This window comes from Vanellus vanellus (genome assembly GCF_965231255.1).
Source record: "Vanellus vanellus genome assembly, chromosome: 7".
NCBI classification, from domain to species: domain Eukaryota; kingdom Metazoa; phylum Chordata; class Aves; order Charadriiformes; family Charadriidae; genus Vanellus; species Vanellus vanellus.
Genome location: NC_138912.1, coordinates 21,867,465 through 21,890,781, shown reverse-complemented (window position 1 = coordinate 21,890,781; position 23,317 = coordinate 21,867,465). Strand labels below are relative to the sequence as shown.

Sequence of the window (23,317 nt, the reverse complement as noted above, 5' to 3'; positions counted from 1 at the left end):
TGAACTGTTACATAAATGATAAACTGTTGTTATCAAATAGAAATCACTTATTTTGACTAGAAAGCAAATAATGAATTTGAAAAAGAAAGTTGGCTCTCCACTAACACTTCAAATGCACAAAGAAAAGCAAACACACCGACAAAGATACGAAGGGCAGATAATGGAGTAAAGCAAGGTCACAGTGTCACGGGAAATCCTCCCAAACAGAATTTGAGGGAGGAAGTATCCCAAGAGGGTGGATTTACAATCATTAAACTTGGACTATGCACCTTTAAAAGAACTGAATTAGAAGTGGCTGAAGAGGACTAAAAGCCTGGAAAACCAGCAAGTAATCTGGAGAAGGGCTCTAGACCAGCATGACCATAACCCAGACAAAGGAGCTGCTTCTGCACTGACCCCAGAAGGGGTGCGTGTAGGCTGGACTGTTTCCGCTGTGCAGATGGCAGTCAAGGTAAAAGATGCCTGGAGGCATGCTAAGAAGTAAAACTCATGCAACTGGAACTGGAGATGACCTCTCCAGAGATCTCTTCCCACCTGACAGGGACACAGAATGATCAGACAAGGATGAAAAGAAGGCTAACTACTGGGTAGGACTTTCTGGATAGATACTAGGTGCCTAAAACACAGATGAACTTCCAGAGAAAGCATGACCATGACCAGAAGTTTAAAAGATTTTAAACAACATAACTCAGTAGCTTGAGAGGAGTTACTTGAGACTGTCTCATTTGAGAGTTTCCACTAAAGGTTCTGTAGAGCTTCTGCCCTCCTTCAGAACTGCTCTGAGATTAGGAAACACGCGACACATAAAGCAGTATGTACTGCTCTTCTCCTGGCCAGGGTCTTCCTCCTACCTGGAGGTATTAGCCCGATCAAACCAAACAGTAGGCACAGCACCTGGGATCTAGTCACAAACCTGCTGTGCTTTGACCTGCTGAATGCCAGGCATGCATTCATTCTCAGATGTTTCAAAGATTACTTCTTAAAGGAAGAGATCTTTCACATTTCCTATCTCGGAACAAACTTCCAAAGGACTTAGGAAATAAAAACCTACTTTCCCCAAGAAACCAAGTACTTCTCAGATGTCTCTGGCACGTACTAGAAACCAAAGCCAGGAAAAAATGGCAAAGAGTTGCTTGTAGAACTTAATCTACCAAATTGCAAAACTAGTCCAAAATAGCTATACAAGCCTGCATTTTTGGCACAGAAACCAGGGTAAGGGTTTCCATTTGCTAAATAGTGCAGGTCACATCAACACCGGAAACCTTCAGGATTATCCCCACATGCATGTGATTAATCCTGTAAACTTACAGAATCATCCACTGCCAAGTCTTTATCAATGATCTGGACGAGGGGATTGAGTGCACCCTCAGTAAGTTTGCAGACAACACCACGTTGGGCAGGAGCGTTGATCTGCTTGAGGGTAGGATGGCTCTACAGAGGGATCTGGACAGGCTGGATCAATGTGCTGAGGCCAACTGTATGAGGTTCAAGAAGGCCGAGTGCTGGGTCCTACTCTTGAGTCACAACAACCCCACGCAGCGCTACAGGCCTGGGGAAGAGTGGCTGGAAAGCTGCCCCGCAGAAAAGGACCTGGGGGTGTTGGTCAACAGCCAGCTGAACATGAGCCAGCAGTGTGCCCAGGTGGCCAAGAAGACCAACAGCATCCTGGCCTGTATCAGAAATACAGTGGCCAGCAGGACTAGGGAAGCGATTGTCCCTCTGTATTAGGCACTGGTGAGGCTGCACCTCAAATACTGTGTTCAGTTTTGGGCCCCTCACTACAAGAAAGACACTGAGGTGTTGGAGCGTGTTAGGGCAACAAAGCTGGTGAGGGGTCTGGAGAACAAGTCTTATGAGGAGTGACTGAGGGAACTGGGGTTGTTCAACCTGGAGTAGAGGAGGCTGAGGGGAGACCTTATAGCTCTCTACAACTACCTGAAAGGAGACGTGGGGGTCAGTCTCTTCTCCCAAGTAACAGCCAAGAGGACAAGAGGAAATGGCCTTATTGAGGAATAAGGTTTTTCATGAGGTGAGAAAGGACCTCAATTTCTGGCTCATATTAAAGACAAGAGATTTGGTTCTTTGGAAGTCTAAACATAGATATAAAGTTGAAGCGCTACATGTGCTGTTGGGTAAGCCTGGGGGGCAGGAAGCATCTGTCTGTCTTTTATACTATTAATCTAACTCCTTGAGTGACCCCACAGCCACTTCTCTGGTACAGCAGCTGGTATTGCATTAAAAAGCTACAAGAGCACACACTCTACAGCCTGTTCCATCATTCTCCTACCATCCTAGTTTGCATGAGAGAGAAAGCTAGAGACCCCTGGTCTTCAAAGCTATTCAGCTGCCTTATTTCAATCAGCTCTGAAAGATCTAGGTCCACCTGGCCATATGAGCTGCAAAAACACACCTATCACCCACCTGGAGATTTATTCTGCTAAAAACAAAAACAAACAAACAAACAAACAAAGATTTGCTGATGTTACAAAGCATCAAAAACAGATCCTAGTGTGGAGAAGAGAGGGGGGAGGGAGAAATTTACAGTTGAGCTAATACTGCCAGAAAAATGTGTTCTTTGAAGTTTCCAAATTAGAAATTTTCCAAATTAGAAAACAAGTGGTAGATTCTCTTAGAACAAGCCATGGGATTTGACTCTGTGTTGGCTGTGAAATTCAGCTGCATAAATGTAACACCAAGAATGCTCTGACATGTAAGGTTTCAGTCACCGTCAGTTCCTCAGATGGACTCAGATAAGCAAGTATTCGCTGTTATCAGAAGCTGCAAATTTCTCAGTATGGCTATTAAACTCCCTAGCTCTTACCAACCTATGCTTGATGACATAATCTCTGTCTGATCACCCAAATAACGGGAGGAAGACCTTTCCAAAATACGAAGAGACCAGCATATCGGCAGAATCACAGGTGTAGAAATTGTGGGTGATCTTGGACCAGTCTTGTCTCATCTCAGACTATCCCACCATCTGATAGTATGGTGGGATGTCTGAGATAATATGACATGACCTGGACATGTGAGACAGCTCAGAAGAGGACTCACAGGCCAGAGAGGTCCTATTTGCTTCACTAAACCTGTACTATTTCAGAGTGCTCTGTAGAATTGATTATTCAGGTTCATCCAATGGCTAGAACTCCATTTTTGGTTTTGGTTTTTTTTTTTTGCAATGATGTGACACGCGCACATGGGTGAACAATGACTTTGTTGCCCCAAGCAGATTACATTCAGATGTGGTTAACTGATGAGCTGCTTAGAACAGCTTTTCTTCAGCAGGGTCTCAAGGGTGCGTTGATACCATCTTCTTTCGGTATGTGACCGAAAGGCTTAATTATAGCAAACATTCAGGGGTGAGGTATCTCTAGGGGGCGACTCTGAAAACTAAGTCAAAAGCCTAAGTTACCACCTGCCCATAGTCCTTTTTCCTATGGTTTTCAACAGTGCCTCCTACATCTGTCTACAGCCAAAATAGTGTCTCATGAGAATGCAGAAGCTCCGTCAGTTCCTACCGTGAAAAGCTTAAAATATTGATATCTAAAAAAAAAAAAAAATCCCTTCAATTCTTTCCTACTTTAATTGACTGCAGACCCAGCTGAGAGAAAAGAATCCAATTTTGAGATTTCAATGAAACCTAAAAGGTGATGAGTTCCTTACCCTGCCCCAAAAGAGATTTTGCAAAATTCCTGAAGTTCCACACACACTTACGCTTTAGAGTAGTTCAGAACGAAGTCAATTCCTTTCTCATTATCAAACTGGATGTCACGAGGCAGCTCACTGTGAGAATGGGCATCGATGCTCAGGGGAAAGCCTGGGTGCCACTCCTTCCAGCTGAGAAAACAAAAGAGGTTGGATTTACCATGTAATCTTACCAGCACGTGAGTGGTGTCATTCCTTTACCTACACTGCTTTTGTGACTCAACTCTATAAAGTAAATTCGTGGCAGACTCATTTGGGCCAAAAATAGTGACTTACACCACATCAACACCTACCGGTACCCTACAGAATCCTGAAGTACAATGGAAGGCACCTACTTGGCCCCCTACCTTCACAAAACTTGAAGTAACTTAATATCTGTGATATATCCAAACACTTGCCACATTTGGTTGAAATTGGCAGTAGCTTCACATGTATTGGGAGGGGAGGGGACAGAGACAGAGAGCTGCCCAATGCACACTCATTCTTGGGGCTACGTTTTTGCAGAACTGAGATATAGCAGCTAAAAGTACTCAGACGTGTATTTAGGTTCCTCCAAAAGGCAACTTTTCGAGAGACACAGATAGTCTTGATTCAGCTCCTCAGAAAAGCCTTGCATCATAATGGTCATGGCACATATTCTCCGCAATGTATGTTTTTGCACTGTGTATCATTTTTACTTCAAAACAAAGGAAGGCGATTTGTAAAGAACAGTTTCAATGGTATTTCCAAATTGCCTGCCACAACACAGACTGCATTGTGTGTTATCAGTTATGCATTGGAATTGTAAATAGCTATTTCGCTGGAATTACAAATGGTTTTGCCTTCCTTTTTGCATACATAAATGAAATTTTGTGCCACACCTCATTTTGAACTATATTTTCCCCTGCTCCATTTCCCATCTTTCTTAGTCAAATTATATCAACAACAGACACACCAAGCCTCCATCCATCAATTGTAAATGGACCCTCTGTCCTTCTGATCCTTACTCTCGCGATAAGAAGATGCAAGTGCACAAAACTTGTTATTTTAACAGAGAATATGGCTCTAGGAAAAGGAAATATCTAATGACTTCTGGAGTTAGCCGTTTGATAAAAGATAGCATTTTCTCACGGCGACCTTGATTAGGAAAAAATGCCTATGACAGTATAAAGGTGGGTATCACAACTGTGTTCTGATCGCACATTCCAGTCCGCTCAAACAGGGCCAGACCTTCCACCGGGCCCCAGTGCAGGAAACGAGCGAAACAAGCTTGCTGCAGCGGCCAAAGAGCTCCGGTACGAGCTGACATGTTCCGATCATGTTCCGAAACTGGAGTACTACTTGTAAAAGGCAAATGAAATCTGCCTTCATATCTTCCTTGAAAGCACAACTGGGTGCCAGAGGGCCCACACAGAGACTGTACCGCTAACTTCCCACTTAAGCCTTCCAGATAGGCTTCTCAGGGATCCAAGGACCTCATGACGCCACTTGCACCAGGATGATTATCACAGTGAATTCCATCTAAGTAAAAAACATATACGGCCAACTTGATAACTTACGCTTTCTCTTATTTAGCAGTTCAGTAATTAGAGCAATATGATAATCTGAACATACTCTGCCAAACTCTGACCTGATGAGAACAGGCCCTGGACCTTCTGGGGAGCTACGGGAAACTCACCGGTACGTTTTTTGACGGGTCTCAAGCTCTTTGCGTCTGTGCTGCTTGAGAATCTGGGTCTTGTCATCCCGGGGGAGCTTTGCTGTGAAACAGGGAAAAGAGACAGAGTTATGAGGTTCCACTACCTATCACTGCCCAGGTCTTGAGGAGAGCAAGGTTTCCAAACCTTCAAACTTCTAATCTATACCTTTACAAAGTTTCTGTGGCAAATGCTTGCACAATCCAATTTCGTACCTCGAGTAGAAACACAGGTTCCCCGTGGAAGGAGATAAGCTCCTAACTTGGTGCTTCCAAGGGGCAAATAGCTCAAGCTAGGAACATCTGCCTCAAATGTATATAAAACTGGGATTCCTAGTGTAGACACTTGCTGTACATATCTAGCGTTAAATGGTCTGAATAGGGTCATGGGTATTAATTTTACACTTCAGTACCTAAGGGAATTTTCATCAATAAGAGGAATCACAACGCTGTTGCAGCTAATCTTCTCTCCTAAAAGACACCTCCAGGAAACATCTCCTATCCTCTCTCCTTGAGCTGTACTGTCCCCGGTCAGCTTGAGGCAATAATCATATCTTCTTATCATGAGAACAGAAGGAAAAAACGAATGAGGTTTCATTTCCAGACAGCTTCTGACCATGTGTGCACTATACCATTAAATAACACAGGGACTTCCTTAGTGATCAGAGAAAGGGTAAGGTACGTAACTCACTTTACATATGCAAATGAGAAGGCAGATAAATGCAGCAGGAGTTTCATGGAAACAGCTGTTTGGGGTTTGCAGTTGGAAACGTCAAAGGTAATACAATTCATAACATATATGGCTAATGGTTTCCAGCTGGCTGTGCTCAAGTTACCAACAGGGTTTCACTTGCTTTCGTCCTCACCATGCTCTGAAAGCCGCGCAAAGCTGCTTTCCAGGGAAGTGTTACAGTTGTTATAAATCAAATCATGAAAAACTGAAAGTCCCTCTGGAGACAAAAAATAAACAGACACAAAGTTGTGATTACAGGACAAAAGCCTTCTAATGAAAAAATCCTCAGCCAGGAATAGCCAAAAACTTAACAGAAAGATGAACATTTCTTTCCTCCCAACCTCATATATTGTTTCAGCTGTTTTAAGGCATTCATGCTGCAGACCACTATGGCAGCCAACCTGCCCTAGGACGCACAGAGGGGAACAAGCAAACATCAGTGAGAAACGTCTGCCCCAACCCTGATCACAGCGAGCAGGTACTCAGAGACAGTTAAAACACAAGTTTCCGGTCCAACAGGCCGCTCTGAACAGAGCACAGAAGTGCTGTAACACTTTTCTCAGTTGGACACCACTATTTGCAGCAGTCATATCCATCTCACCTGGCCTTCTCCTGGACTTGATAGTATGCAAAGAGAAGGGGCGAAAGGTGAAGCTGCTGTTTCAAGTCAGTCCTTACACCTGCTGAGCAGCCTGCTTTGGGATTTTATTTCACTCTCGAGAAAACAAGACTATTTACAGGCAATTAATCATGGGCCACTTAGGGGCTTAGTAAGAAACAAAGACAGCACTCTAATTCTAATTAGATCGAAAGGGCTTCCAGCAATGGAGATGTGGAGCAGACAAAAATTTGGCATTAGGGTCAGCCTTCAAATTCAAGACCAGTGTAACAAGCCCGCGTAAGGACTCTTCCTTGCATGTGCTTCTCAAAATATCCAACTCAACTGCCAGTGCCCAGCCCAACAAACTGCTCAGAAAGCAGTCCCAGTCAGCAGGGAAAGCCCATCCCCTAGGATGCAGAAGAGGACTGGCAGCGAGGCTCCATGTCAGAGAGAAGACTGGGAGGCACATGGGGAAAGGGGAAGGAGAGGTGGAAGAATTCTGCACGTTCTGCAGGAAATCAGGTTTCTTACAGCTCTCACCTCTTCCATCGCGAAGGACAATCTCTTTTTCATCTGTAATCCAACGGTAACATGGGAACTCCAAATAGTCACCCACTGGCGTTTTTACAGTGATGTACTTAAGGTACCAGTCATCCTGGTACCAATATTTGCGTTTCTCAATTTTTATTAGTTGAATTTCTCCGAGGTCTTCTTCCACAGTCACATCATAGGAGTCAACCTACAGAGGAGAATACAGTCAATGATCCACTGTACATGCGGGATGCACAACCAGCACTACACAAGCGTACCTGGCCTCTCCTGACACGGCATAGGTACAACAGAACTTTCCAGAAGAAAGATGAATAAAAGAACAAACAAAACACTCCGAAAACTGAGAAACATTTTTGTATGCAGCCTAAAAATTATATTACTCCTTGAAATGTTTGCAAGTTTGCGAAAAACGTGCAGACCATGAAACCACTTACTGCTCTCCTAGCAACAGATGAAAGAGGTATTGCTAGGGCACACTTATTCATGCAACTGGAGTGGAAAGACGATCATGAGCATAATACCTTGGACAAGGAATCTAAAGACCTATGTGTATGAGTCATACGTGCTTCAGACTAAGGACAGTATCCAGATCACTCATATCCCCTTTGTCTTTTGCTTCCTGTGGCTGGTGGTCTTTGTTTTCCCAGTTTTTAAATGAGGATAATGGTACATTTTATGTTTGTACAACTCAGATCTGGCCAATGATACATTTTATGTTTGTACGGCTCAGATGTACAAAGGAATTTAAGTAGCTAACTGAAAACAAGGTTCACAAGAACCCCATCTAGCTCTGGAGGCACTTCATTCTTTCACAGAAAACAAGCCAGCATGTGGAAACGCGGTTTAGCTCCTTCTTCTGTTTGGAGTTAACTCAAAGGCCTGACTTCTGCAACACGGAGGGACCTCAGACCCAGTCTGTGTAGTCCTTCGCCACCCTAAGGGTCGGGTCACAGGGACTTTGCACTGAGCTGGTACTGAAGGCTCAGACTATCCATACCTGCTCCACCAGGAGTGCCCTCTGCAGTGGCCTACAGGGACAGGTCCTTGAGTTATTGGCTATGCAATGATCCAGGTGAGGAGCAGAGCAATCTTGGTGCTGCCCCTAGACCAAGCTTTGCTAAGGTACAAAGGCTGCAGCTCTGAACCCGGTCTGGCTGAGGAAGTGACACAATACCACACTTCCCCTTTATTGATGACCTCCAGCAGTGCTACTGAAGAAGGAGCAGTGAACATTCTGTTCTCCTTCCATTTGAATTACAATGGCTTCGACTATTCAACAGTTTCTTCCATGTGGTAGGCCTGTTCTCAACACCCATATATGATTTGGGCTCTCAGGGCTTCACCATCAGATGGCTTGAAATGGATGTGGAGCTGCTTGGCCCACCAGGATGACTGTATTTGTGAGCACGTGTAATAGCAAACCTCAGCTGCTAAGTGCTCCAGCTACTCAGGCGTGACAAGTGGCCACACTGAACACCACAGGAACTAGTCACCTAGACATCACGAGATGACTTTGGCCACCAAGGCCAGGCACCGGCATGGCCAGGCGTGGGAGAAGGACAGTTGTGGACACGGTGCTCTCCTCAGCACTTCTTGCCCATGCTAAGCACCCTCCACTCAGCACAGCGGCTGTTATGAATGCTGACTCAAGTGCCTTGCTAAATTGCCTAACAGATTTAAGACAGCGAACACTCATCCCAGAGATGGGTACGTCAGTCCCCTCATGGGGCTAACTTCTCAGGGATGCATGCAGTCTCTTATGGCATGTGGGGACAGCACCTGGCAAATGACAGGTCTGATGGCACTTGCACTCTTAAGCAATACCAGCATAGGAAGAAACAAGTAACTGTTTCAAATACAACCAGTGAGACACCACGTGGTGCGAGGCAATTGAGGAGAACAGGAATGGACTCTCACTTTCCAAGAGTGTAAACAGCTCAGGACAAACAGGAGTAGCCAAGTGCTCATCGTAACTAAGCGGAATTGGCTATGGCAACCATGGGAGCAGCAGCCAAAGCCTACTCTGCTCAGATGATCCTGCTAAGCTTCATGTGGTTACAAGCAGAGACTTCATTCTCTTGTGTTGGTTTTTTTTTTTCTCTACACAGTCAACAACCTCCGAAACCAACCAGCTGCCGATATCAAAAGGATGAGGTACTGCATCGCCATGCTGCAGGGCCTGCAGAGACTCACCTGCCTGGGAGAGCTTTGTCATTTGGCTCCTGACCTAGACACCACACTCTGCTTGTTCTTTTCAGGAGCACTTTCTTAGTCTTCCCCAGGATGTATGCCCACTGTTACTGTCTTACTTGCTAGGGAAAGGCTGATTCGCATAAGGACCAAAACTGAAAAGTGAAGAAAGATTAAATTCCAGACAGGAGAAAGGAGGGGAAAAAAAGGTAATTTTTAAACGCCTCCAGATGGCACTTATTATTTCAACTGTTACAAAAGAAAGATTCATAGCAACTTGTACCCACATGATTGGAAGAACACACATAAGAAGGATCCCTTGGCATCCCTTCCTCTCCCATTTTAACCCAAGTTTCCCACATTACTGATGCAAAGTACCCTTTTCTATGAGCTATCCATGAATTACCAGCTGTGATGATCATTTTGGGAGGAAGACATCCATCTGTCCACCAAACTTTGGGATGACAGACCTCAGTTCTCTCATAACCCATTATATAAAAACATCAGCTTTCATAAAGTTTGTCACATCTGATCGACTCATAGAAGCCAGAGAAAAACAGAAAACCCTTTAGGCTTTGAAGTCCATCCTGCAGACAATGAAACATTGTCCTTGCCTGTCTTTTCCCAAAGATGTTCTTCAATCAGCTTTGAAACTGTCAGGCCATGATCGCTACACTGCAACTCATATGAAGCTGTCCCATACTAACAAGGATATTGGAATTTCTTCTAACATGCAGCATTTAATGTTAGCCTCAGACATTTAAAAAGGGCATGGACGGTGCTTATTTTCATTTTCTGAGACTTAACAGACTAATCTTAGTCTGAGCGATATTCTCCCCATGCCTATTAAAGCAAAAGACATCGAACGGTTTCTTTTAAAAAGGAAGCCCATCATGTCTTAAGTAAAAATTTGCAATGTTCATGCCAATAGCACACCCATACACACCAGGTGGTAACAAACCGCTTTACAAATAGCATGGTGGTCCTTGGCAAGCTTGGGATGACAGCATCTGTCTGCTAGGGTGTGAGCTGAGAGATGAAAATCACAGAGCTGAGATTTCAACCACCACATTAAAATTATGCTTGTCGCTTTTCCTTATATCTCCATAGCAGAAAAGAAATAGTTCTTTCGGTAGAGCCAGTAAATATATTAATTTTAAACATTTTTTGAAAGTTTATGTTGCTGACTCTTCAACCCCTCCAGCTCCCCACACTATCCCAGAACATCTAAAGGCGTAATGCATAAAGGTAAATTAATTCCCTTGATGATTCATGATTTTGAACCAGCTGTGGAGACTGAAAAATGCTGAGTGGCTTTTCTCAGAAATCAGATTTCTGAGAAAAGAATCACATTTGTGCCTTGAGCCACAACTATGGCGGTCAGTGACCGGAGGACATACCCCCGTGCTCCCGGCGAAGTGAACGGAGACTCCTCCCTCCCACAATGCCGGTTTCAAACACCACCCTGATCTTTGACTATCACCCCACGTCCAATATTCGCGGCTTCACTCCTGTCAATCAGCACAAAGAATTCTGAATGACGGCTAGAAAATGTAGATAACATGCTCAGATTGTTTCCCGCTCTTCAGATCTTCTTCCTGGAAATGGGCAGCACTTGAACCATTTCTATTTCATGTTCATTTCGCTGCAACTCCAGGTTTTCTCAATAAAAGCAGTGTCAATAAACTCTTTAACAGGCTCAGGTTTTGCACTGAGTCAGTACTTCTGCAATTTCTTGTGTCTTTCCAGGACCAGACGGCACTCTGCAGAAGAGTCCCTCGTCACAGGCTGTCCCACCACGTATCTCACACTCAGCCACTTCCTGCTCGTATACGTCTTTATGCGATTACAACACAAACTGAATTCCCTCTTTCCGTTTTCCCAGGGTCTTGTTGCATCTGGCAGTCGGGAGCTGGAAGCAGCCACCTTGCAGAGACGCAGTCCAAACGAATCCACAAACCTACGCGAATTATTAACCACTTGTGTTCATCACCCTAAAGGGAATTTAAACATGTTAAAGACCAATGGAATAACCTACAGAAGCAAAGGATAAACTGTGTCTGGATCAGATCCACCTTGTATTCAGCTCCTTGGGATTTTTATGCTCCATCTCCTCACCCATTTCCAGCTCCAGGGCTAGTCGTGTACAGAGGAAGAATAAGGTGACCCAAGACACTGTCTGGATAGGGAAAATGCACTGCATTATTTTTAGCTCAAGTTCTCATGAAAACCCGTTGCTGTCAAGTGATTTGTATGGTACAGAAAGTCTGAAAGCAGTCTTATTTTCTCATCAATTCCTTGTTGCCCAAGATACCTGATTAACCTTTTTTAATTCATCTCCTTTAAAGGTTCAGCTAACAATTTCACTTTTAAAAAATCCTCATTTACACGTATATATTTCTACAGTTTTTATAATGTCACGCCTATATATACATACATCTAAGATTTGAATTAAAGAGCAATGTGAATCAGATCCAAAGAGTTGACAGAAATGTCACATTGACAGCAAATCTTTGGAAGAAACTCATTCTTCTGGTAACAATCTCTTTGCTAATATTACAAGAGCCCTAAAATAGTTGTACAAAGGACATTCAATTAACCTAAATGTTGCTTGAGGGTTTTGAATCTTTTTATGACCATCACCGTTCCCATTTTAATGGCACTTCTGAAAGTGAGGGTTCTCTCCTGATGTCGCACCCAGCTTTTGCTGCCTCCAAGCCAGCAACGCCATGGGCTCACCCGCGATGACAATTTTGCTAACGCAGTAAAGGTGTGTCAGGTTACAAAGATGGTACGAGGTCCAGGTGAGAACTGACAGTTGGTTGCTCAAGGTTTCTATGGCATTTGTTGTACGAGGTCTCCTGGTAAGCACATGGCACCCCTGACGGCTGCATGGCGAGCCAGAGATGCCAGGAGTTTTTACGTAGTTTGAGTTCAGAGTGAGAGAATGGAATTAATTAAGACTATTGGACTGTCCAAGCTCCCGCAGCATCCTGTTCCAGCAATTTAATCTCACACAAAACCTAAGCTCTTCCTTTTTGAGTGACTCCTGCTGACTAGCCTAATACCGCAAAAGTGACGACACAGACAGCCCCTCTTTCTCCAAGCACAAAGCTCCAAGTGGAAAGAACTGTATTTCCCTTTGGGAAATACTTGTGAGGGCATTTCTTTCAACAAAAGCAAAAAAGCAGATGAAGGGGTAACAGGAAGAAAACAGAGAACTGAGCGACACCGTAACGCTGGCTTTGAAATCACTCCGCCCCAGCAGGAACTTACTCAAAAGACACCGAGTAAAGAAAAGCAGCTCTGGCTTTCTACATCGCCCGTGTCCAGTACTTGGAGTCAGTCAGACAAAAACTCCAACCGAGTTACCAGCGTGCAAATCCCCCTCAGGTTTTTCCGAGTCCCTTTCCCTCAGTCAACAACTGGTATGCAAATCTCCCACTCAGAACTGCCCCAAGCCCTCATTCATCATATCTAGTAATACGCGCAATTTGCATTAATTCAAATGAGGACATTACCAGGATAACGCAACTACTGAGCCTGGCCCAACATTTAGAAAAGAAACTGGAAAGCAGACAAAGCCTTACAAGATAATACTGTAAAATTCCGGTCATCCACTGAAAAAGTGCTTTTTTTTTTTTTTTTTTTCAAATGTGTCCACAATTGAATTGCTTTGCAGAAAAAAAAAAGTTATAGAGACGGTATTGAAAGAAACATAAAAGGCAGAACTGCAAAACCAGTTGCTACGTTTTACAAACCAGCCAACCTGAAAGTCTTTTGTCCCACTTCAGTTTTATTTTTTTGGTTTCGTATCGGCAATTTTCTTTTCTTTCCTTCTTTCGTTGACCAATGTATTAGTAAGACTCACAGCGTTTTGGGCACAATGTTACCTGAACAGGTGCCTGGAGAAACACACCGCACTCCCCAAGAAAGCATCCTCAACAACAAACCTTAGCACATTGTACTGCAAGCGTCCAATGAGCCAGACAATTTATGGAACACAGAGTCATTCTCCACAACAAATATATGCTGAAAAATATGACTGCGTATTTGAAGTATCACACACATAACAACGAACAGAAAAAATTAATTTGGATAGGAGAAAAAGTTGTCATCTGGATTTTGTCAAGAACCTTTGCGCTTGGAGACAAGTTTCCCAAACGAAGCGACAGTCCCTGCCTCAGAAAGCTTCCTTAGCTGACAGCACGTTTTCTATTAAATGCTAGGGCACAGGGGAAGACTTTCAAATGCGCCTAAAAGTTACATTCCCGAGGAGATGCAAGTACGCCTTTTGGGTGCAGACATCCTCTGCTGTAGTGCTACTAACACCCACAAACCTCAGCTCACTGGTTCCTCACCCAGCGGGGTACAATGCTCGCAGGCACCTCTGCTCCTGCCGGACCTGGTCCTGCAGCAGTTCAACAGCTGCTGCTGAGCATATACTTAATGCTCACATCGTGGCATCTTCTCCCTGTGACAGGACCCAATCCAATCGGATATTCAGAGTATTGCCAGCCTCTCCCTCACAGCCACCTCTCAAAGACAGCGAAACCCTCTTTTGTAGCCCAGGGATAAGAGCAGACCGCCTGGTCACCAGAGACCCTGGTGCTTATCTCCTCAGGCAGGAAGGGCTCACCCCTCCTGGGAAAGAACCCTAAGTCTGAGGTCTTCTTCAACCCTTCTTGCTACCATTGTTAAGCTTTGCTTAAAATATGTAAATATTCACCGGATAAGAGAGAAAGAATGACTGGATGCCCATTTGGGAGATTTGGATAACAAGGTTCTAAGCTAATGAATGTTTAACCATGAAGGAAACTAACCTCAACAGCAGGGGCTGGTAAGTCCCCACACCTGAACTTGCTAGAGCACCCCCTCAGAACATCACCTATAAATATCTGGGGACCACATCTACACACGCCAGCAACACTTATTCAAAATGCTGACTGCTGTTAACCATATCTGAGATGTCTAACACAGAAGAGACCGGATACCTAACTTAGGCTGTGAACCCCAGGATTAAAGAAACACAACTAAAGGCAAAGCAGCACCGTGAAAGTGAAATCTCACTCGTATATGCAGCAGTAGGTCTCATTTCCAAACAGACTTAGGAGGAATTTGTTAAAATTTTCAAAGTTGCTTAAATTTCATCAGACCTTCTGGAAACTGCGAGTTAGGTTTCCAAATAAAATACACATTTTAGGAGGGAAAAAAAATAATTACCCTAGTCTGTCATTTCCACAGCGGACAATAAGCAAACAAATAAATGCCATTCTAAAACAGTGTTCAGCGTCTAAGTGATTACAGACGGATAGCCTGGATACTGCGATAGGACCACAGAGAGGACAGGGCACAACCCATGGCAGAAATCAAGGTTAGAAAGAACAGCACAGCCGATAGCCCCAGTCCCAACTTCATCCTCAAACTTGCATGTTCATGCAGTTTTCCAACTTTTATTGAAGTTGCCCTACACGTTTCCCTTGGCAGGCATCGTAATTCCCACTGGAAGCTTTGATCTCTTCCTTTAATTCCTTGGAGATATCAGGGCTCTGACTACTAGTAGACACAGACCCCAAACATCACCTATCAACAGAACGCACGCATTTTTTTTTGATTGTATTTTTTTAGTATTAGCGAGGAAACCTGCAAGCCTACGGTGAGCCAGAACCAAAGGGCCCCATCTTTCCCCACGACTGACCGACCGCAGCCAGGACTAACCCTCGGCACAGGGATGTGACCGACGGGCGCCCGGGGGTGGCAGCAGGCACCTGGGTCCCGGTGTCCCGCACAGGGGGACGACAATCACCGCCCCCACCGTCCCCGGCCCGGCGGGTCCGACCCGCGGCGCCCCGACGGGAGAAGGGCGACGGCGCGTAGGCGGTGGAACCCCCCCACCACCACCCCCCCGCCCCGGACCCCGCCGGGAGCCGCGGGGGGCGGTCGCCGCCGGCCCGTCCGGACTCACCGCGCCGCGCTCGAAGTCATTGTAGAAGGGTTTGTCCAGGAGGTGCCTCTCGCTGCAGCCCGCCGTCCCCTCCAGGCTCAGGTACACGTAGTCGTCGGTGCCCGCGAACCACTGGCTGCCCGTGGCCACCGTGACCGTGTAGGACGGCATGGCCCCACCGCCGCGGTTCCCCTCGGCTCTGCACCGACGCGACTCACCGACCCCACCGGCCGCCGCCGAGCCGCGCTCCCGCTCCCGCCCCGGCCCGGCCCAGCGCCGCCTCCGCCACCGCACGGCCCGGCCCGCCCCTTCCCCGGCGCCCGGCACAGCCCTCCCCGGCACCCCCGGGCAGCCCCTGCCGCACAGCTGCCCTGCGCTGTGTCCCTGTGCGGCACAGCCACCCCACGCTGTGTCCCTGTCCCGGCACAGCTACCCTGTGCTCTGTCCCTGTCCCAGCACAGCCACCCCGCGCTGTGTCCCTATCTCAGCACAGCCACCTCACACTGTGTCCCTGTCCCGGCACAGCCACCCCACACTGTGTCCCTATCCCAGCACAGCTACCCTGTGCTCTGTCCTTGTCCCAGCACAGCCACCCCGCACTGTGTCCCTGTCCCCGCACAGCCACCCCGCACTGTGTCCCTATCCCAGCGCAGCCACCCCACACTGTGTCCCTGTCCCCGCACAGCCACCCCGCACTGTGTCCCTATCCCAGCGCAGCCACCCCACACTGTGTCCCTGTCCTGGCACAGCCACCCCGCACTGTGCTGCACCCCCTGTCCCCGCACAGCCACCCCACACTGTGTCCCTATCCCAGCGCAGCCACCCCACACTGTGTCCCTGTCCCAGCACAGCCACCCCGCACTGTGCTGCACCCCCTGTCCCAGCACAGCCACCCTGCAACTCCGCACTGCACCCCAGTCCCAGCACAGCTGCCCCACACCCCGCACTGCACCCCTGTCCCGCACCCCGCACGCAGCCCCCCCGCCACAGCCCCTCCCGCCCTGCACCAGCTCCACGCCAGCACCCTTGACGCAGCCCTGCGCACAGCTCTTTCCTCTTGACACCCTTCCACTCTTCTTGCACAACCCAACCCCGCGCTCGCAGCCCGCTGCTCTGCAGAGCAGTCCCGCTCCTGGCCGGGCACAGCTGCACGCAGCCTCGCACAGCTCCGTGTGCCCCACCACCTCCACGCTGACAGGACCTCATCCACGCACCCCCAAATTGCTCTGCACTCTGTAACCTCACCTCCTGATCACCCCTGTTTGCAGGCGTACACACTCTTTTGTACCCAAACCTTACACACATACTGCACTGACTCAAGACACTACCATAATCTACCCCCACATGTACACCGCATATAACCTGTCCTCTTTACTGTCCAGAGTTACGCACACCATACTGCACACTCATTATATACACCAAATTTGCAAATCCGCATACAACTCCCCCTTTGCTCAGGTCAACACCTGAGGACAATTCATGAGGACAACAGAAGAGCTGTCTGTGCTTTTCCCAGAGTCCAGCCTACCCCATAGAAAATAACCCCGTGGCAGTGACACTGCACACTTGGCACTTGGGCACCAAGACCACCAATGCTGTTCTCCTGCATTTTCACCAGGCAGCCCAACGCCACACGCTGTCACCCCTGTTGCCTCCCTGATAATCTTCCTTCGCGCTGCCGCCAGCAGCAGCTGCACGATTCTGCGCTGAAGGGAGCCAGGCTGGGGCTTTTGCAGGTCCCAGTGTCCTTCCACCATTGCTCTGTGGTCAGACTGGGCTCCCCGCTTCCTCGCTGTCGGGCAGGTCGCCTGGCTGGTCTCTGTGCTCTCGTGACAGATACGCTAACTTAAAACCATCTCAGAAGTGCTTTGCTGGTGGCACACTTGCACCTCAGGTGCTGGATCAATTAGCGTATGACACTAACTAATCTAATCATACTTCGGTAGCACTTTCAGTCTGAGGCACTCTCAGCCCACAGGTGATGTCGGGTGGGCATTATCAGCCACCGACGTTCAAATACAGAGGAAGAGAGCAGCTGAAGTCAACAGCTGGAAGTTATTGCAACTCTCCTGGCATGCCCAGTCGCAAAGTGCCTCGTGGCTTTGCATGGCTGCTGCATCTCGGACTGCTGGGCTACACCGCAAGGTATGCTTACGGGTTCTCTGCTTCAGCTTCTAAAACTGCAGCTACCCAAGATGTGCTGTGGCCTGTCTTACTTACACACCGTGGCCAGTGCTGGCCAGCGCTTGCCACACCGCAATGGGGACAGCCTACAATGACCCGGGAAGTTTCCCGTTCTTCTTTCACTGAAGCGTGATGATACTGGGCTACAGTCACCCAGAAAAGTCAGGGAAGGTCTCCTATAGCTCTTCTGTAGAAACAGAGACCCAACTGTTTGCTGTATCATGACTCAGATTTCAAGGCTCTCCCGCATTCAGGGTATGTATTTACATGTAGGCATAAAAAAAAAAAATAAAAATCACTGTGCCTGCCTTGGCTCTGCTGAATTGCTCAGCGTGAATTTCTAGTCTGCTGCTACTTTTTAAATAACACCCAGAAGCACAAGATTGCCAACTGCTGCATGGCACACTCGGGGTAGCGACAGAATCCCAGCCCAGAGATCTGATCGCCCCTCCTGAGGTTTAACCAGTAAGGGATCCTTCCTGCTGCACTGCCATCCCTTCCTTGGACAATGTTACCCCATAAAGGAGCACCATAAACTCATAAATTCTTCCTTGGTTTCATCTCTCCTTTACATAAGATTTCAAAGAAATCATATACCAGTTTCATTTTTGCATCAGTGCTGTCAGCCCTAAAGTTTCTAAATTTAGGTTCACAGCCTTCACTGAGGGATATATCCGAAACCCTTTTAACATCATCCTCAGTGCCATCACACGGCACATGCAAGAGAACAGGGTGATCAGGCCCAGTCAGCATGGCTTTGTGAAAGGCAGGTCATGCCTGTCAAACCTGATCTCCTTCTATGACAAGGTGACCCACTTGCTGGACAAGGGAAAAGCTGTGGACGTTGTCTACCTGGATTTTTGCAAGGCTTTTGACACCGTTTCCCATAGCATTCTCCTGGAGAAACTGGCTGCTCATGGCCTGGACAGGTATACTCTTCGTTGGGTAAAAAACTGGCTGGATGGCCGTGTCCAGAGAGTGGTGGTAAATGGAGTTAAATCCAGTTGGTGTCCAGTGACGAGTGGTGTCCCCCAGGGATCGGTGCTGGGGCCCGTTCTCTTTAATATCTTTATCAACGATCTGGATGAGGGGATCGAGTGCTCCCTCAGTAAGTTCGCAGACGACACTAAACTGGGGGGGCGTGTTGATCTGCTTGAGGGTAGATTGGCTCTGCAGAGGGATCTGGACAGGCTGGACAGATGGGCTGAGGCCAATGGTATGAGGTTCAACAAGGCCAAGTGTCGGGTCCTGCACTTGGGTCACAACAACCCCATGCAGCGCTACAGACTGGGGGCGGAGTGGCTCGAAAGCTGCCTGGCAGAAAAGGACCTGGGGGTGTTGGTGGACAACCGGCTGAGCATGAGCCAGCAGTGTGCCCAGGCAGCCAAGAAGGCCAACACCATCCTGGCCTGCATCAGGAATAGTGTGGTGAGCCGGACTAGGGAAGTAATCATCCCCCTGTACTCGGCACTGGTGAGGCCTCACCTCGAGTACTGTGTTCAGTTTTGGGCCCCTCACTACAAGAAGGACATTGAGGTGTTGGAGTGTGTCCAGAGAAGGGCTACAAAGCTGGTGAAGGGTCTGGAGGACAAACCTTATGAGGAACGACTGAGGGATCTGGGGTTGTTTAGCCTGGAGAAGAGGAGGCTGAGGGGAGACCTTATCGCCCTCTACAACTACCTGAAAGGAGGTTTTAGAGAGATGGGAGCTGACCTCTTCTCCCTGGCGACAAGTGATAGGACAAGAGGAAATGGGTTCAAGTTATGTCAGGGCAGGTTTAGATTAGATGTTAGGAAGCATTTTTTCACTGAAAGGGTTATTAAACATTGGAATAAGCTGCCCAGAGAGGTGGTGGATTCACCATCCCTGGAGGTGTTTAAGAAAAGGGTAGATGAGGTGCTTAGGGACATGGTTTAGGAGTGGTGGTGTTTTTATCAGGGTAGGTTAATGGTTGGACTTGATGATCTTAAAGGTCCCTTCCAACCTCACTGATTCTATGATTCTATGATTCTATGATTCTAACATGTCGAGTGCTTCAGACCCAGCTTTTGTCAGACACAGGGCCACCTTCTGGGCACATTAGTTTTTTGCTGCAAATAGGGAGCAAAATGGGGTTCGAACCTTGCTCGGTGGGTTTCCATGTTCCTTTATGTTTCAGCTGCAACGCAGCGTTTGAACCCTGTCCCGTTCCCCTGGGTCACCAGTTCTGCTTTCAGACCATTCAGGTCTCTTCTGTACAGAGGTGTGACGGGGGAGTCTCCCTACAGCATTCCAACTTCTCTTATTGACTCATTGAAGAAAATACTAGATAAGCTCAGTATAGGAAATTTGTAGGAATGCATTTTTTACCTCTCCAGCCACTTCACAGCTGTCTGTCGTCTTAGTCTGTTCCTTTAGCACCTCTCACTTTTATCATCATTTCCACTTTCAGTGGTTTATTGCCAATATTTACTGTTGGTAGAATTTCAAATGTTTCGTAAAAACCCTGCCCCAAAAATGGCAGGATCCGTGAAAATCAAATCCAGCCGTTTTATCAAGAGACTGCATTATTTCACCCCAGAGGAGACCCTCCCTGTAGGAGACACCAGCCCGAGTCTCTTCCGTGTTGCATCAGACAGCTTCTTGATGTCACACAAGGAAACCACTCTCGGAAGGAGCAGTTGGATCCCGTAGCTGGATCCAAGGTGCCTCTCCTAAAGATGAGGCCATGGGATCAGCCACAGGCTGGCACCGCAGTGTTCCCCCTACTGCCCCAACCCCACCGTGGCTTCCCCTTGGTCCCCGTGGCTTCCTCCCCTTCCTCCTCGCTGTCTAAGCGGCGAGGGGAAGATCAACGGCACGTCTCCCGGGGACGGAGAGGGAGGCTTGAACCCCTCAGGCTGAGGAGGACCCCGACCCCCACGTCTCCACGTTCCTTTCGCAAACCACCAACTCCAGCCTGCGCCCCAGCTCCGGGGGACCCCCCCAGCCTGCGCGGGGCCCGGGCGCCGCCACCCCGCTGCCGCCCCCGGGGCCTTTGGGCCAACGAGGGGGGCTCACCCCGGAGCCCCCGGTTCCCTCCGCACCTCGGGGACACCAAACTCCCCGCTGCGCCCACGCCCGGCGCCCAGCAGAAGGCTTTTACTCGCCCTGGGGCATGTGCCCGGGACCCCCCCTCCCCGCAGCGCGGCGCCTCCAAGTCACGCAAAACACCCCAAAAAACGGGACGCGCGAGAGGCGGGGAGGCCGCGCGCCGGGCGGCAGCGCCCCCTACCGTCCCCTTCCACGCGAGAAACGGCCCCGAGAGGGCCGCAGGGCACGGCGGGGGGCGGGGCGGGGGGGCTGTGCCGGGGAGCGGGGGGGGGGATGCTGCTGCAAGCGGAGCGCAACGCTACTCCCTTTCCAGCGTGAAAAACGGAATTAAAATAGAAAACAAAACAAAACAAAAACAAAACAAAACAAAACAAAAACACAAACAAAAAAAAAACCAAACCAACACTATTTTTTTTTTTCTCCCCTATTTTGCATTCTGTTTTAAGAGGGGCCGTTGTTCGGTGCTGTGCAATATCACCTCCTTTGGCAGCGTGAAAGATGCAAAAGGTGTCAGAGCAATCCATCTCTTCTTAATCGCTGTCAATAACTGCCCTCACAGCAGACTGCACCGGCGTGCGCAGCTGCTGGGGCCCTGCGCTGGTTTCTGCCGCCCGCTTCCAAAACCGGGCAGCCCTGTTCCATCCCGGACCCGCTGCAGGCAGCGAGCCCCGGGCTTATTTCTCCCCCTTCTGCTTTCCTTTGGAGGCAGGAGCCGCTCCCTGCATCACCTCTGCACCCCCCACCCCTGCGCATCTCACCCACCCCACCCCTCGCTTGAAGATGGTTTCACAAGGCCGTGGTGCGACCTGTGTGCTCACCAGCGGGGAACTGGGAAACTGGACCCTTAAAACATGAGCAGCTGCTATTCCTGCGCTGGCTGCGCGTTCGCGGGGGGCCAGGACAGCCATCTACTCTGCCACGGATTTTTTTGCTGCTTGTTATTCACAGCTCCCCTTCGGCCAAGCATCTCTCGGATTTACTACATGGAATTTCACAGCGGAAGTCAGCTGCCATCCTTGTTTATCTCCTTGCAATGCCAGTGAAAAACAAGGCTGTTCTGTGAAGATGTCACAAATCTTATAGCCCTCCTGAGGCTACAGGCAATTTGGGTGGGCAGACGGCTCTCTTGAAATATGCTAATAAGGACCAGGAGTGGGGAGGAATGATACAACATGATAATTAACAAATGACGGAGGGGATCAGCAGAGCCTACAGAAATTTCCAAGCTACATAAATAATCTAAGGGGCATGGTCTTAATAGCTGAGAACATATGGGTGCTAATTGTGTGTTGCTCCACCAGAACGGGAAGAAAAATCTCCCTGTTCATAGACCTGCCCCTGTCCCAGCTCAGAGGGTGCAGAAATTAACTCTAGGATTGCAAAGCTCAGGACAGAGCATCCTTGCTCTGCCATCCAGGCGGTGGCAATTCTGCCACCAGCTGAATCTCTCACAAACCCCAAATGGAGTTACAATATCAACACTTATCACAGTATCTTCATACCTTTTATACACGGGATCATGCAGATTGCAAGGGGCTGCGAGTCTCTCCCCATTAACTTCCTAGCCCCCTTTTTGAGGTGGCGTTCCTTGGATCCCCCATCCCATTTAGCGCGATGTTAGGGCACTTTCCTCACCCTGAGGACCATCGGATCTGGGGCCACCTGAGCTCAACACTTCCCCCTAAATCTGCAGATGCTCTCACTGCCTCTGCGGATGTAGCTGTGGTACTCTGGCACTTGGCAAGAAGAGGGAAGGAGGGAGACAGAGGGAAGGCAGCCTGCTTTCAGGCTTCCTCATCCCAAATCAGTGCTGGGAGGCTGCGCAGGTAACACTGCTAAAGAGGAGGGGAAAGCAGAGGCACGGGACAGGTAAGCCATGGACACGGCAAGCACAAGGCATACAGCTGCATTGGTGGCTACTCTTTGGGCATCATTTAGTGCTGCACATGTTTGAGAACTGCAAAACTGGACTACCAGTGGGAGGCTGAAGACTGGTGTAAAAGTCTTAAGCCCCAGCAGCAAAGGTAGAGTCCTGGTAGAGGTTTGTGCAATATTGGCCCTAATCTGAAGTCAGCCGGGTCCAAATTCATCCTGGAGATAATACCTTTAACTTCTACCACAGCTTAATTTGGTCCAGGGCTGCAAGAAAACTGCTCAGTGGTTTGATTTAATTTCCATGGGATTTCTCTGGAGTGCATCAACCGCTTAGCTGTGGCTGTGAATGTAGCACGGTCCTGAAAGCACAGTTTTGGAATAAAATGAACCATCGTCTTGCTGGCATGAGAAACACTGGCTTCGCTAATGCCACGATCGGAGTCAGTCCTCTTTTAATGCAATACTTTCAAAAGCAAGAAGTCAAGCATGAGAGCAAGACAAGTGGCAAGCCAGACTCCAGAGAGGCCTCAGTTTATCCACAAGAAGGAAACAATGGTACTTTATGAGTTAATTCGGGATGCTCGGGGTAAAGCACATGTGAAATACTGCATACACTCTCCAAAACAGCTGCGCTTTCTCAGTTGGGATCAATTCATCAGCCCAAGACATTTCCTATTCTCTCCCAACGGCAAGGATACCCGTTTCCCCTGACAAAGGAACCTGCTGTCCCCAGCACCAGACCCTACGGCTCTAACAGTGACGAATTCTCCTGCGCCTGCGTCCCCT

At 48.2% G+C, this 23,317-nt stretch overlaps 1 protein-coding gene across 4 annotated transcripts in view; it reads right to left on the bottom strand.

Annotated features, from left to right (window-relative positions):
• Positions 1–15,571, bottom strand: part of ALOX5 (arachidonate 5-lipoxygenase) — a gene marked incomplete at its 5' end in the record, with an annotated part of 33,018 nt that extends 17,447 nt beyond the window's left edge. For all 4 annotated transcript variants that reach the window (XM_082486288.1, XM_082486291.1, XM_082486289.1 and 1 more), the window contains 4 exons: positions 3,715–3,837; positions 5,363–5,444; positions 7,255–7,453; positions 15,422–15,571. In XM_082486288.1, coding sequence (XP_082342414.1) covers positions 3,715–3,837; positions 5,363–5,444; positions 7,255–7,453; positions 15,422–15,571 — 554 coding nt within the window. The remainder of the gene's footprint in view (positions 1–3,714; positions 3,838–5,362; positions 5,445–7,254; positions 7,454–15,421) is intronic.
• Positions 15,572–23,317: the final 7,746 nt, after the last annotated feature.